Raw genomic sequence first — 14,200 nt, forward strand, 5'->3', positions numbered from 1 at the left:
AACAACGATTCTCGATCGTAACTTTCTACAATGCTCTTCAGCTTCAGTGCAAGTACAATTTAGTACATTTGTAGTAAACCTAGCGAACAAGCGAAATGATTGACCAATGGTTATCATCATGCACCGAGCACAGCACAATTGACCGATTGAAACGAACGTGCATTCGATACGAACGATGCAATATCCGTCACTATCGTACGATCGTGCCGGTGCATCAGTCTTAACTTCACGGACGAATGACGCTCACTGGTGGTCATGCCGTGTCGTGATGAATGTGTCTTCTGAACGGAACTTTTGGCACATTCAATCAACTGTACACGTCGTGCCGCAGCTACAGGTGGTACCACCGCATCGCCAGTAAAGTCTTCCAACCTGACCGTGCCAGTGTAGCAATCAACTAGCCCAGCACTGAAGATGTACTCCGGTACCAGACAGCTCGAGTGCGCAACAGATCAGTTGGTCGACGGTAACGCTTTCCTTGCGACGTGTGTCTTGCGGTCCCGTACCGCATCCGATCGGCGAAGCGAATTGGACGCATGATTCGGCAAGAGAGCGAGTGAGAAGGAGCGCTAGCAGAATTGAGGGTGGGTGGCGATCGCGAATCGGTATCGTTATGAAATTCGTTTGATTAGCAGCACATAAACAACGCCGGGCTGGTGTTGCTGTTGGGTAACATCGCTGTCGTTACAGTTAATTGAGACGACCCGTGGAGGTTGAGACGATGATCAGAACTGATCGGTCTGGCGTTTAGCGTACCTTCGACGGTGATGAAGGGAACGGTGACCCGCAATTGACGATCTGGCTGAAATGGGCAATTGTTAGGTGAGAGATATACGCGTTGCACCACAACACGCTCACGTCACCGCAACGGATGCGGGCCTAATTTTAATTTAGAATTTCATACGCGTGCTGCTGTTACAGACTGGCGCGGTGTATTATTCATTTTTGCACATCAAAAACCAATGTGCGAAGATCTCAGTGGTGTACATGCTGGCAAAAGCAACCTAAGCAGCCAGCGGTTATGGGTTTGGTTGTGGTTTTCAGTACAGCCTGGCCCACTATTAATGATCATGATTTGTCAACATCTTATATTTCTGTTTTGCCATGGTTTCCAAACTCTCGAACAGATTCCGCTCTTAAAAAAGCAACATGACACCACAACTGGTGGCTGAAGAGTAATCGTATATTGGATCACCTACGCTTTTCGCCAAAAAACGCCACCCTCTCGACGTGCCACCATTACGGTCTTGAATGTCAACTGAACGCGAGCCGACAATATCCAAAACCATCGTTCACGTGGGCTTGGACTCTTCCAAATCAAGCATATTAGCTAATGGCGGAGGAATAACGCAACGCAAAGTGCGTTCTTTTCATCCTGAACCAGCCCTATTATGGCACGCGAGATGATACAGTCTTAAGGCCACCTTTGTTGACTTTGTTTTTCAAAAGCTTTTGTTTTTGTGGGCCGTGTGTCTTCCTAATATGTTTCGACCTCACTGTTAGTGTGGCGTTTCCTTCGGCTAAGCTATTCGTGTGTGCTTGTTCTGGATCTAAGCAAGGCTGCTAGTCGTGCGTGATTTTGGCCAACCAGAACGTACTATCAAGACGAGCGTGACTCGCTTGTTGCTTCTTTCGCAGGACGTGCCGTCATGAGCCGTTCCTCACACGACGACTACAGTTCGTAACACGCAAATAAACGGACGGGAAATAAATTGCACTTCCCTGACCTGGTCAATCGTATCATTGTATACATGCATGGGGCCGCTGTACGTCATACCGGGTTGTTAGTCCCTCAGCATGGAACACTTGTTGAGCAGACGGACTGTACTACGGACCGGTGTGTATGTGTGTGTGAGGCTCTAAACACGCACGTGACTTTGACAGCAAACGTATCCATTACGCCATACAATTATGCATCTAAACAAAATAATGCTTCAACTTCTTCTAAAACATCTTCAGGAAAGTATATCTACAATACCCTTATTGTTGTGACGAATGTGTCATTTAACTCTACGTTTAAGGGCATTGTAATTTGCAGTTACCTAACCCTAACAATCGCACCTTCTTCCCCTACCGATTGCACAAGCCAAACCAAATACGAACGACAAAGCGTCACAGGCAGGCATCGCATTGCTGGTCTCGAGTTGCTCTAGCACAACTTCACCTCAGCATACCTCAACGAAAGGTGAGAACATCGCAACATGATCACGAACGTAACATTTCACAAGCGCCTGGTCGAGCTACTGCTGCACCAGAGCGACCAGGGACCATCTCTCGACGATTCCAATCGAATCTCGACCCAGTCTCACCGCACACTCCCCGGCGTGTTGGTGGAATGAAGATGCGAAGGAACGGCTATAAATCTCAACCATCTTCTAGTCTCAAGGTTAGACGTCGATGAGACCTGCATGTATGCATCACATAGACAACAACAACAACAACAACAAAAAGTCCCCCAATCCCCCAATACCACATAACACTCGGGGGAGAGTACACGTGTGATTGAAACCCGAAAACAAAACAAAAAAACTTCCCAAAAAACAATTTCCTACGGCACTTGAGCTATTTCATCGCTTAAGTTCCCGCGCGTTTTTCCCCATTTGTATCAGAAACACGTAACGGTCGGTCAACCCAAGCGGGGTCAGTGTGAAGATTTGGGAAAATGCTTAGCCATGCGAATGTCGCCTGCCCAAGTCCGGTAGGTTAATATTCATCAAAAATCGGTCCCATTCTACTGTTCCGACCTGTTGCCAGGTCTGTACATGAAACCGTACACTCGCCGATGGCCGTATTTTTAGTCGAGCATGTTTTTCCAACCTTCCCTACCCTGTTCTCATCAACTCAAGCTGAATTCAGCTCAGTGATCAACGATACACACATGTGAGAAGCGGATCCGCATGATTTTTCTTAGTCAATATACTTTTGAAAAGCCAAAGAAAAATGGTACCCCCCTTACGTCATTACACATTGGTCGCCGCTGCCGGCAGTGTAACCGTCTACGCTTAGAGGTTTTGTGTGAGGAACCGTTTCGGAAATCGAAAATATCTGTGTTTTCTGTTACCCACCATTACCACCATCACGCAGCTATGCTTTCTATTTGGGGACATTTTATAACGGGCGTTAAATTTTCACCTCCAAGCGGGGGTTTCGTTTGGTTGATTTGGTCGATCCCGCGGCGGGTAGATGAACTTGAGAGATGCGGATCGTTTTTATCATCCTTGGGAATATAATTTGTGCTTGAACTTACTCAATCGGTGCTATTTTTACCACCATCGCAAATGAGGGAAAAAGGGGCTTCCACGCCAACCGACAAAAGAGTTTGATGAGTGTTGTCGCATTGCTATACTCTATTGCATACTTATGCCGAGCAGTCGCACCAAAATTCTGCTGTCGCTTTAAATCATAAAACTGTCGTCTGACTAGCACTTTAAACATACCTGAAAAGAGAACGATACATAAAGTCGCATTAGTGTTTAGAAGATATATTTCCCTTTTTTTAGTACTTCCTACATGTTTCTAAGCATATTTTTAGAACTTCCTTCTCCAAAAACTTCGACATGTAACGTGGCATAATGGGTCGAGGATAACATTCATCGAAATGAGAGCCTCGCTTAGAAGTCATTGCTATCACGCTCACCCTAAAATAGCGAAAAACTAACGCTAATACATTGGTACCATGACGCACACTCGTTCACACTTTCGCCGCTTTTTGACGGGAATACAACCAGTGAAAGAAAATACCATATAAGCATATAATCCACCATTTTTTTTACATTCACGTGCACCTACCTTAGCGTAGGTAACCGATTCTGGGCACCTTGGTGATGATGATGTACGGTGTAATTTGATATTGCAACGAGTACAGCCCAGTACCAACACAAACAGTGCGGTTATGGTCGACCTCACATCAACAAACAAATGTTACCACCAACCAATTGCGCTAATTGGACCCGTTGGTACATTTAGGGACAGTCACTAAGGTAGTTACTACCATACCACCCCCACCGCTAGAACGTGCCATACCGCCGGGTCGGCCATGCCGTCGCACGTTTAACTCTTCTTACGGAAACGTCAGAACTTTTCGACGGACATTGGAGGAGTATAGATTATATCACAATCCACACATCGGGGCAAGGGAGTGCTTTTTGCTACCCTGTCTGTCTGTTCATTCGCTAGTGTGACGGTTCAATGTCAGCCAAGTTAAAATTACTTGTCAACCAACACTACCAACACGAACTTGTACGATCTTCCTGCTCGTGCAGGTGCGTTTAAGTTGCGAGGTTCTGAGGAAATGTTGGAAAATTGTCGCTTGACGTAACAACGTGGTGTAGCATGCAAACAGCCGTATAATCGTGTACAGTTGAGGGCATCATGAGTCAAGTCAGATTCTAGAATGTCATCATTGCACGTTGCTTTGTTGGAAGTGTACACGAGAATAGTGCCACACGGTATGTTATCTCACATAAACTAAACATTGTTTCAAGTTAATTCTTTATATTGTGAGCATGAGAGGTACAATGCACTCCTCAAACTTCTTCCAGAGGGACCTAAAGATCTACTAAGACCACATCCTTTCGTATAATGGCGCATTGAAGAACTTTGAACATATCTCCAAAACCCTGTAATAGTTTGTGATACAAACAAGAATCCTAATATTTTTACTAATCAAGTTGTAATATTTTACCCTTTATAGTTTAACTTGCAATACTATATCAGAACCAAATCCGCCTGTAGCTGTAGGAATCGGTGTATTAGAGAGATGACAAAAGAAGTCACGATTTCACAACGTCATTTCGGTCGTATCGTTCCACCCGGTGGAAGGTGTGAAAAACAACCTAATGCTCTCGCATATCTGCCTGGACCACATTCAACGACGTCAACCAACCGTCCAGCTAGCTAGCCAGAGCCAACCAAGCCACATCCAGCCATGGATGTCAGATAAGCCAGGTGTGATAATTATCTTGTCGTGATTTAAGTCACTCTATCTTCAAATTCCTTTTCCTACACCAGCAGGAAGTTTCGATTCGTGTCAACACGCTTTTGCAATGCGATCCAATCTTATGTATAATGCACAAGGGGGTTAAAGCTTATTTAGTGCCTCCCAAGATGGATTTCAAGTTTCAGCACCTCCGGTCGCGAATGTGCGCCAACCCTCGGTTGGGACACTTATGGTTGCGATGATTCTTTTAGGCTGTGGTGGATGTGTTAATTGGATCCATTATGACATTCTTAGAGTAAACAGTTCAATTATCATCGGAACAACTTGTTTGCTTCTTATCTTTTCCGTCAAACATCGATTTGTAAAGGTCGTTTGCCCCGGCTGTTCGTACCAGTGTTAATGATTTGCCAGTTTTCTTATCGAGTTATGTACGATTTCGAGAATAGTGTTATCAATAATGATTCGTATCAACATTGCTGTACCATGATCGATCCATCGATAGCTCACATGTTAAAAGGGTGCTATAATGGAAAGCGCTGCGCCACGAAGCTGGCACAACTATTAGTTTCCTTAAAAAAAACTACGGAAAAATCAAAACAGTATTTTATTACTTGTTATTGTGTTTTTGTCCTTGAAACAACAGTTTAATAACGTTTTTAAAGGTTTAAACTACCCTAATGATCGGATTATTGCAGTATGATTTACCATCTGGTGCGCGATCAGTATTCTGCTCGTATCTGACTCATAAGCGCCGGTTGCGTCATGCGGCAAATGCGGACAGAGAGTTAGACGGGAACGGAAAAAGACAGCAAAGCTCACAAAAATAAATCGCCAGTCCGGTCAAACTTGTTACCGAGCTCTACACTACCCCTCGTTAAACACGCGAAAAGGCTCCAACATTGTCGTGCCGATCGAATCGCCTTTGCCTGACCACAGTGTCAAATGGATCCGGCAGATACAATTGAAGAAATCGACGATTTCGTCGTGCAGGAAATTCTCTCAAGCTTCCGAACTTGAAGTGTGCTTAATGCCATATCAAATCCATAAGGTGACCCACGCCCGTAGCAACCTCCACAACAGCCGTGTACGCGTACGATATCCAAAAACACCTTCCACAAAATGGAGATTCGTATTTCGTGCGAGGTGGTTGATTGGTTGGGTGGTGTTGTGTGCACCATTTACGGGTTCGTGTCGGGGAACATCGACAACTTTACACTGGCGTTTCACGAGCACCGCGATCACTTCCTTGATCGCTCATGTGATGACGCCTTCGCACGCCTGGTCGCCAACGTTATTTGCGTATTTGATTCGCACCGCTAAGGTGAACCCGAAACAGAGTTTTTTTTCTCCGTTTTATCAACCTGAACACCACACAAAAACGCCCCATGGAAAAGGTTTGAATTGAGTGGCGACTTACAACCAATATTTAAAGCGGTAAAATGTCTTTGGATCCATTTGAATATCATTAACAGACTAAGTAATTAATTAGCGATTTTAAAATAACTTCTAATCGTGTAGAATCTTTTCAACTCTATTTCAAATCCAGTTGTTTATTGGCATTGTAAAACAGATCGACAAACAGGTAATTGCGTAAACAATAAATCGAATCATTTTGGCGTACTGCAAAAGCAAGAACGCCTCTAAACTCAGCATGATTTCTCTGGCAAAGTTACGTCACTTGCTACTAACTCCTAACAGGCAGCTTCCTTATCGAGCAGGCAACCCATTGACAGGGAACCGGTAGCCCAACACGCAACGATCACTCGATAGGTTCACCCTTAGCCACCAACACTTGTACAACAAAAGCAAAAAAAAAACCTGAGAAAAGCGCACTGTGATGCTAATTAAAACACCATGTAGCTGTCCTAATTATGTTTCACATATTAGCCGACCATCGTGAAACTTGTTGCGAAGCTGAACACACCGTCGTTGCGCACGCATCGCAGAGAAAGGAACGTTAACCCGAGTGCGACACGCGAGAAGTGATAACTATGTAACCAAAATGACCCACATTACAGGGTGACAAGTATCGCCTAATTCAACATATTGTGGGGCAATCGGTCAAATAGTACGGACGGTAATGTACGGTCCTAAAGACACGCCCGGTTTGGGTAAAAACTTGCCTGGTTTATGTGTCGGATTTGGACATTTCGCTCCAAGAAAATGCTGATTGATAAAATCATATTAACTACAACACCACTAAAGACAACTAAGACGAATATTTAATATCACTAGAAACTCATTTTATCGACAATAATAAATAACTGGCGTGATGTATCAAAGTCACTAGTTTTTGTTATCATTATATAACATGACTTTTTAAAACAGTTGTTCGATTATGTTTACCTTTATTTTGGGTATATATCAGTTGCACACCTTGATCTAATACCGAATGTGGATAGATTTTCATCCAGGCTAGTTATTAGTGCTGTGCTAAATGAATATTTGCAGAAGAGACATTCATTTAAAGAATTATTTAAATTAACTCTTTACAGAATTATGATGCTTCAAAGATTGATTAATCTTGATGTTTAATCATCAGATCTTCCAAAAAGAAAGCTAAATACTCTGGAGAAATGTCATCTGCTTATATATTCTTATTCCTGGAAGCTGAATGGAGGGTCATTATTTTTTTCTCAATCCATGAATCAAGAAAGATTTATGAAACTATGAGTACTCATCAATCGGAGGATTTATGAATTTTCAGAACAGAGATTCAGGATCATTCAATCGGTGCATTGAATCTTTCTGATTCATGAATCTGAATGAATCTTTGAACTGAATGAACGAATCTGAATTTTTATTTCAAAGATTCATGAATCCTCTAACATTCATTAATCATCCAAGATTTGTTACCTCCAGCTAGTTCGTCATGCCCCTCGCTACCATGGTGCCATAGGGCTCTAAGGGACATGATTCACTACTGCTCGGAGGATTCGTGAATCTTTTGAGAGTCTAAATCTGGCGTAATAAGGCAAGTAAGTAACATAAAATGAAAAACACATCTTATACAATGGTACATCCATTGCAAAAAAAAAATCCAAAACTCCATTGTTTCCACCAAAAATATATTTTGAGACAAACGTGTATTTATCTTTGCAAAATTAGAGCGCAACATTTCGAGTAATCACGACTACACCACACGGTTATGCCCCACAAAGAGAACCGAATTTGATCCAAATCTTCCAGATCTTATCGCGCTTCCGCAGTTGTCATTTTACTCTTATCGCAAACAAATATTATCAAAACCAACCTGCAAGAATGCGAACCTTTAGCACGAATTTCCAAACCAACGCCAACCGGCATCGTGCTCCGGCACCGTATCTGTCGCGGCAAGCGGAATTTATGAATGACTATAAAGATAAAAACCAAAATCAAGCCGCATTTGTTTTACGCATTAAAGAACCGCGTTCTTTTTTCGGGCGAGTGTACCCCAGGTGCGGTTGGACAGGTTTGTCTGCCAAAAAATCGTTGAAAATTAGGCCCCACGATCCATTAGGTGCAGTTTGGATTTTCCTTCCAAGCCGGTTCGTTTGAACCGCGGTGTGTTGAACGTATGGTCCAGGGTGGCCGAAAGTTGTGTTGGCCGTTAAAAATACACTCTAGCGCCATACAGCGGTGACACTGGCCGGCCACCTTAGTAATGCACATCGTACGTCTCTGAGCTCCGTGGATCGTGGATCAAGTGATACGATCTTCCTGTGACTGTACACAAGCACACAATTTGATAGTCGTAGCGTACCCTGACGATGGATACGATGATCACGGCGCATTGGCACGGCGGATTTTACACACCGCGTGTGTACTTCGTTATGCGCACGCACACTCGTAAGTGCGTTGAGGGATGCTGTATCCTTGGCTAGAATACCGGGAGAAAGCAAGAATCCACCGCCATCAACAGGGAACACCACACCACATCCAACCATTGCGAGCAAAGGGGGTCAGCCAGTGCGGAGAGTTCGTCCAAAATTAGAACTGCAATCCACGGAATGGTTGTTCTCTCTATCTGTATGTTTTTTTTTTGGGGGGGGTTTTGTTTCAGTGTGTACAGTGTGGGGTTGAGTTTTCCCGTTTATCTGTCCGCCTATTTTCTCTCCCTACGCGCACTATGCTGAGTGCGATGCTTCGCTTGATCGAACGCTCGGCTTTGGCAAATGGATGAGAGCGGCGGAAAACAGCCTCACAATCCGCATGCTCATGCGGTTTTTTCCGTTTTCCGAACGGGGGAGGACTATTTATAGGGCCGCAGAGTTATTCGCCGATTTTCCGCTGTCACCTTAAGCAACAATAAAAAATACAGCCTGTCAAACGCTACCAAGTGAACCACAACGATGTAATTTTGCTTTTCTAATTTGTCTCTTCCAAAGAAGATCGTTAATAGTTGCGTAGGTGAGTCGGTTAGTTTTGACATTGTAAGATGTTTGAAACATCGACTGAGTTCGATAACTTCATTCAATAAATCGTGGAAGAAGTTTCTTTACAGTATTTTTTGATGTTGAATAACATCATTATCTGTTTGTTTTCGATCTTAAAATTTTTCTATTACATTATGTTGAACGCTATTACGGCCATTACTGGCTTACTGGACTTATTTTACGACGTAGGCGAATAGTCAGTCCTCGCTATGGAGGATTGGTCTGGGTGAGATTTTGGACCGATCCTAACAAGCCTATTTGAAGCCCTTTTTATTGAATATTATTTCCACGAAATAATATCTTGATCGTGACATAGGAATAGTAAAGTCTACTTCATATTACAGCAATAAAACGAGCCTGTCTACAGGGGTGTTCAATAACCTCAAGAGGCCTGGGGGCCTCCAATTTTTGGATTTCTTTGACATTATTTACCCTACGTCAGTTCTGCGTACGGGGGTTTGGTCCAGATGGGATTTTGATCCGGTCCGTTCGTGTATAGCTCGGCACCGTCAACACTATTTTAAAGCGGATATATATAGTCAATACTGATATCAATATCGGAACAGCACATGATCATGGGCAGCAAAAATAATGACTTTAGCTAAAGATATGTTGGGATGTTTGCACGATGCAAATGTGCAACTTATTGAACACCCTGTAAGTTCGCTAATGAAACACTTTGTACGGTCAAATTAAAAGGGTCGAAAAGAATATTAAAATGCCAAAGGCTTCGTGAGTATATAATTTATAATTACTTCTATCCACTAACATGCTTTTCTCGTGTAACAGGCAGCACATTAAGCGTCGTATTCAGTTGAATTCGCAATTCAATGTAACGACTTCCCCTTTTTGGAGCTCACAAGAATCGTACCAGCCATCAGCCATCTTTTGCGATCGATTTGGAACGAACAAGCTAAAGCTTTTCGATCCGTTTGGAGGTGTGGGGCGATAGATTGAGGGTGCGTGGACCAAATTGAGAAACTGAACCGGCAGATCAGGGCATACGGTGCCGAGCATGATGAAAGTCAATCGTCGGCGATTGACCCGCGTCTAGCCATATCTGCCCCAGCTGCTCATACGAGGGGGTAGGTTGGCTCGCTCAGGTGCGCCAACCCGGGGTATGTGTGTGCGTTAGTTGCTTCGTGCCATACGTGACGGCCTTGCATTTGCATTCCCTGATCGTGTATCGTGCGGTGGTGGGCTGCCGTAATGAAGCCGACCTCAAACGCCTACAGCAGCCCCACACACTGCGTCATTTGAGCTTGATCTCTGTGCGAGACGTGAAACATATGAGGCGTATACCCGTTCGGTGCTCAGCATTCAAGAGTTCATTGAACAGAAAGAAGGGTGGATGAGTTCATGCTCAGTTCCAACTCGGCGTAATAAGTATACAAAGTAACGAACCACTGCACGAGAGATGTATTAATCAAACCATTTTATGTGAATTGAAACTGCTAACGAGATTTGAATTGCATTGTGGGATAAATTAACGCTTGAGAACTAAATTTTGGTTAGCCCAACCTGTCACAGTGTAGGTTAGTGTTAGTAAAAGTATTCTCTGTTAATAATTGACATTATATCCTCGTCTGTGCTAAAGCACTGTGCCACGACACTGTTGTGTAGGCTTAAAAGGTTAGATTCTGTATGGAACGGATTTTATCTACTGAACGTCGGAGTATATTATCACTTAAGATACATTAACAAAATACATGTATAAAACAAAACCACGGTTGTTAATGGTAGTAGTTGCAATCAATTAGAATATTGCATCATTTAATATACATTTCGTTTTTGGAACTGTTTTTAAAGAACATTCGATCTTGAGATATGAATTCTTGAGACTCATTTCCTTATTTCTTTGCATATGAATAATTTTTTAATGAATATGCTACTGTTAATGAATATGTAAAAAGCAATATCACATAGAATTATTTTAGTTCTCGTAAAACTAGGTTCAACGGATCATTCCGTTCCTTCAACAAAAGAACGTGGTTCCGTTCCGTCCCGTTTCGAAAAAATGGAACCTTCCCATCACTAATTCCTATCAGGAAGGGACTTAAGGTTTTGATAACAATTTAATACTCATGATGCGCGTGACGATGAGATATGACTTCAAGACTGAAATTCATATCATGTATGTTCTAAAAAAGCACACCTCAATCATTCTTTTGATAAACCTTCTTAATCTGAACAAAATTTAGCTTCAAATTACAATTTTAATAAATCTGCATCCGAGAAAAAGACATCAAGAATTTACTTCTCATGTTGAAGGAAGTCACATCGTATAAAGCATCGAATAACTGTGGGACGCCTGAGACTTCACCAACAATACCCACATGGTACACTTGTTCGTGCACCTCTCAACTGCGCAGGACGTCCAGATTTGTTGGAGAAATTCAACAAAAGCATCATGGCACTCGACAACAAAACGACACAAGCGAACAGAGCCCATCTGCAAGAATGTTTCCATGCTCTACCGGCAGTGCTCAATCTATTGTGCGCCGCTCATAGTGATAATGCTGCCAGCCAAATGGGACCGAAAACTTTAGCCACTTGTAAGATATGCACACAAACACAAATGCCCCGCTTGTGCTTACACGAGAAGCCTTGAGAAATGTCCCTTCAGACGATGAATCGTCGTCGCGTCGGGAGCGTAGACTTCCCAGCATCTCACTGTCGGCATCACTGTGTGTGACTTTCTTTTTCAACAACCATCTCCATTCCGTCCCTTTCCGCGTCGCTTGTGGTCTGGGTATGTGGCCGTGTGTGCGCTCGGAAGACATTCGAAGACTTTCCAAACGTACGCCCGAAAAACGATGCCACTTGCACATCAGGTTGGGCGCACAGAAACGTACCAAAGACGCCGGGTGAATAGTTTTCATTATCGCTTTCGGAAATTGAATCATCCAAAACGGTGGCTATCATACGTTGCATGGACATGTGCCTTGCGCTATTGTGCAATGTGCAATTTAACGCGGTTGAATGGTATGTGGTCACAGACATTGGATTTATTGCTCACAGCAACATTGGCGGTACTATAAAGCTGTTGATGTTTACTGGTGGACAATGTATGCATGGGGTGGAAAGTTTATCATAAATTCATAAAAAAAAAAACAGTTTTATTAACGAACAGTAAAAGGAGACGTAAGAATATTGCCTTTAAAAACATTAAAACATGTTTTTGAATTAATTATAGATTTTTCATATAATTAAAGCGATGGTTCGTATATAAAAACTCAAATAATCTTAAATTGTTGGATAACGACAATCCCAGGATAAAAATTTCTGGAAATTTTGTTTTTTTTTCCCTGGAAACACCTGGCGATATGATCTGCTATCCATCGATCGGATGCTATTTATTAACATTCAAATCCAGGATCAAGGTTCAAGAAAGGCAGTAGATTTCAAGAATAGGCAGCTGTCGATTCTCAAATAGTTGCAATTGCAATTAATGACGTTTAGGACCTAATCGCTGTGACCACTTCCTAAACTATCTAGGGACAACGATCAACAACCTTAAAATCCCTTCAATAACTAAGCCTCCGATGACAAAAATCGCGATCGCATTTTTATCGGTTTTATAATATCCTCTATATGTCCTTCGTACGTTGTTAGAACAAAACACTTGAAGAATATCGCATAAAAAATGAGGGAATTTTGCATTTCACTTACAGGTTAAGATCGATACCCCGTTTTTAGACACACGCCGAATTTTGTAAGTGCTTGAGTACACCCAAATTTCATTAATTGCTTTAGTCAAGTGCAACATCATCGTCGGAAGCGTTTATAAACATGAATAAACCATAAAAAACACACAGTGATATTTTCAGCAAGAATTCGCACAGGTTGCTCCCTGCAAATTTCGAAAACTTGCATTCATAAGCTAAAATACCATCATGATTGAACATTCGCGCTCCTCCAAAAGAATTATGTGACGCGCGCATGGGGACATAATAATCACCGGCAAAGCATTATATCACGTCACAGCCGTCTGAGCAGCGCAAAGGAGCTGATCTATTTTCGGCCATCCCAGTGCATGTCCCACCGGTCGCCCAGTCCGAACCGAGGCGGGCAAACCGGGCATATCGGGTCGAACGGTGTACCGAAAGCTCCGATTTTTTTTCACGCACAGCTGCTTCAGTTGTACCAAGTGTCCGTGAGTGTCCTGCACCGGCGGCGGGCGAAGATTTGCCCAGTAAACCCAACTTTCCACGCAGCGTTTTCCCGGGCCGAGGGCCACACTGCAAGGGGATGGCGGAGGATGGCGTTGGTTGTTCGATCGAGTGAGAGAGTGCGCGCCTTAAATTAGAAACAACCTAACATCGCATTTTGCCAAACCCGTGTGTGTCCCCGGGGGTTGTCGTCGGTTCGAATCGACCAGTTGACTCGAATGCTGGGGGACGATTCTGTTGCTTAACACATCTCCGCGATCGTTCCTCCCTTAACCCGTGCAGAGGATCGGTTCCGTTTCTCAACGATCGTATCAAATGGATGGGCATAGAGGCACTTACCTTTTCCTTGGCGCGGCCAGCATGTTTCTGGACGGATTTGGCCAGCAACATTCCTTTGTTTTCTGCCATCGTACACGCACTGTCTTGTTGCTTAGATTCGAACGGAAATTTTGGCGATAATATTCGTTGGCACACTGTGTATTTTTCCCTTAGCGGTTTAGGGCGATTTGGTACGCCGCTAGGCAATTTCGTGTTCGGCGCTCGCACGCTCACCACTCACTACAACTTCCGGTTACCGGATGTCGTTCGGTAAAACCTTTTTTTGCGAAGATTTCGATTGAAAAATGATTAGATAAATATACTTTTGTAGAAACTAAATAAATAAGAAAAATAAC

General features: G+C 43.2%; 1 protein-coding gene across 1 annotated transcript in view; it reads right to left on the reverse strand.

The window, feature by feature from the left end:
- LOC128711630 (myc box-dependent-interacting protein 1) overlaps nucleotides 1-13,934 on the reverse strand; it is a 36,398-nt gene extending 22,464 nt beyond the window's left edge. The window contains exon 1 of the mRNA XM_053806512.1: nucleotides 13,866-13,934. Within this exon, the coding sequence (XP_053662487.1) occupies nucleotides 13,866-13,934 (69 nt within the window). The remainder of the gene's footprint in view (nucleotides 1-13,865) is intronic.
- Between the last annotated feature and the right edge of the window lie 266 nt (nucleotides 13,935-14,200).

This window comes from Anopheles marshallii, chromosome 3 (genome assembly GCF_943734725.1).
Source record: "Anopheles marshallii chromosome 3, idAnoMarsDA_429_01, whole genome shotgun sequence".
In the NCBI taxonomy this organism is placed as follows: domain Eukaryota; kingdom Metazoa; phylum Arthropoda; class Insecta; order Diptera; family Culicidae; genus Anopheles; species Anopheles marshallii.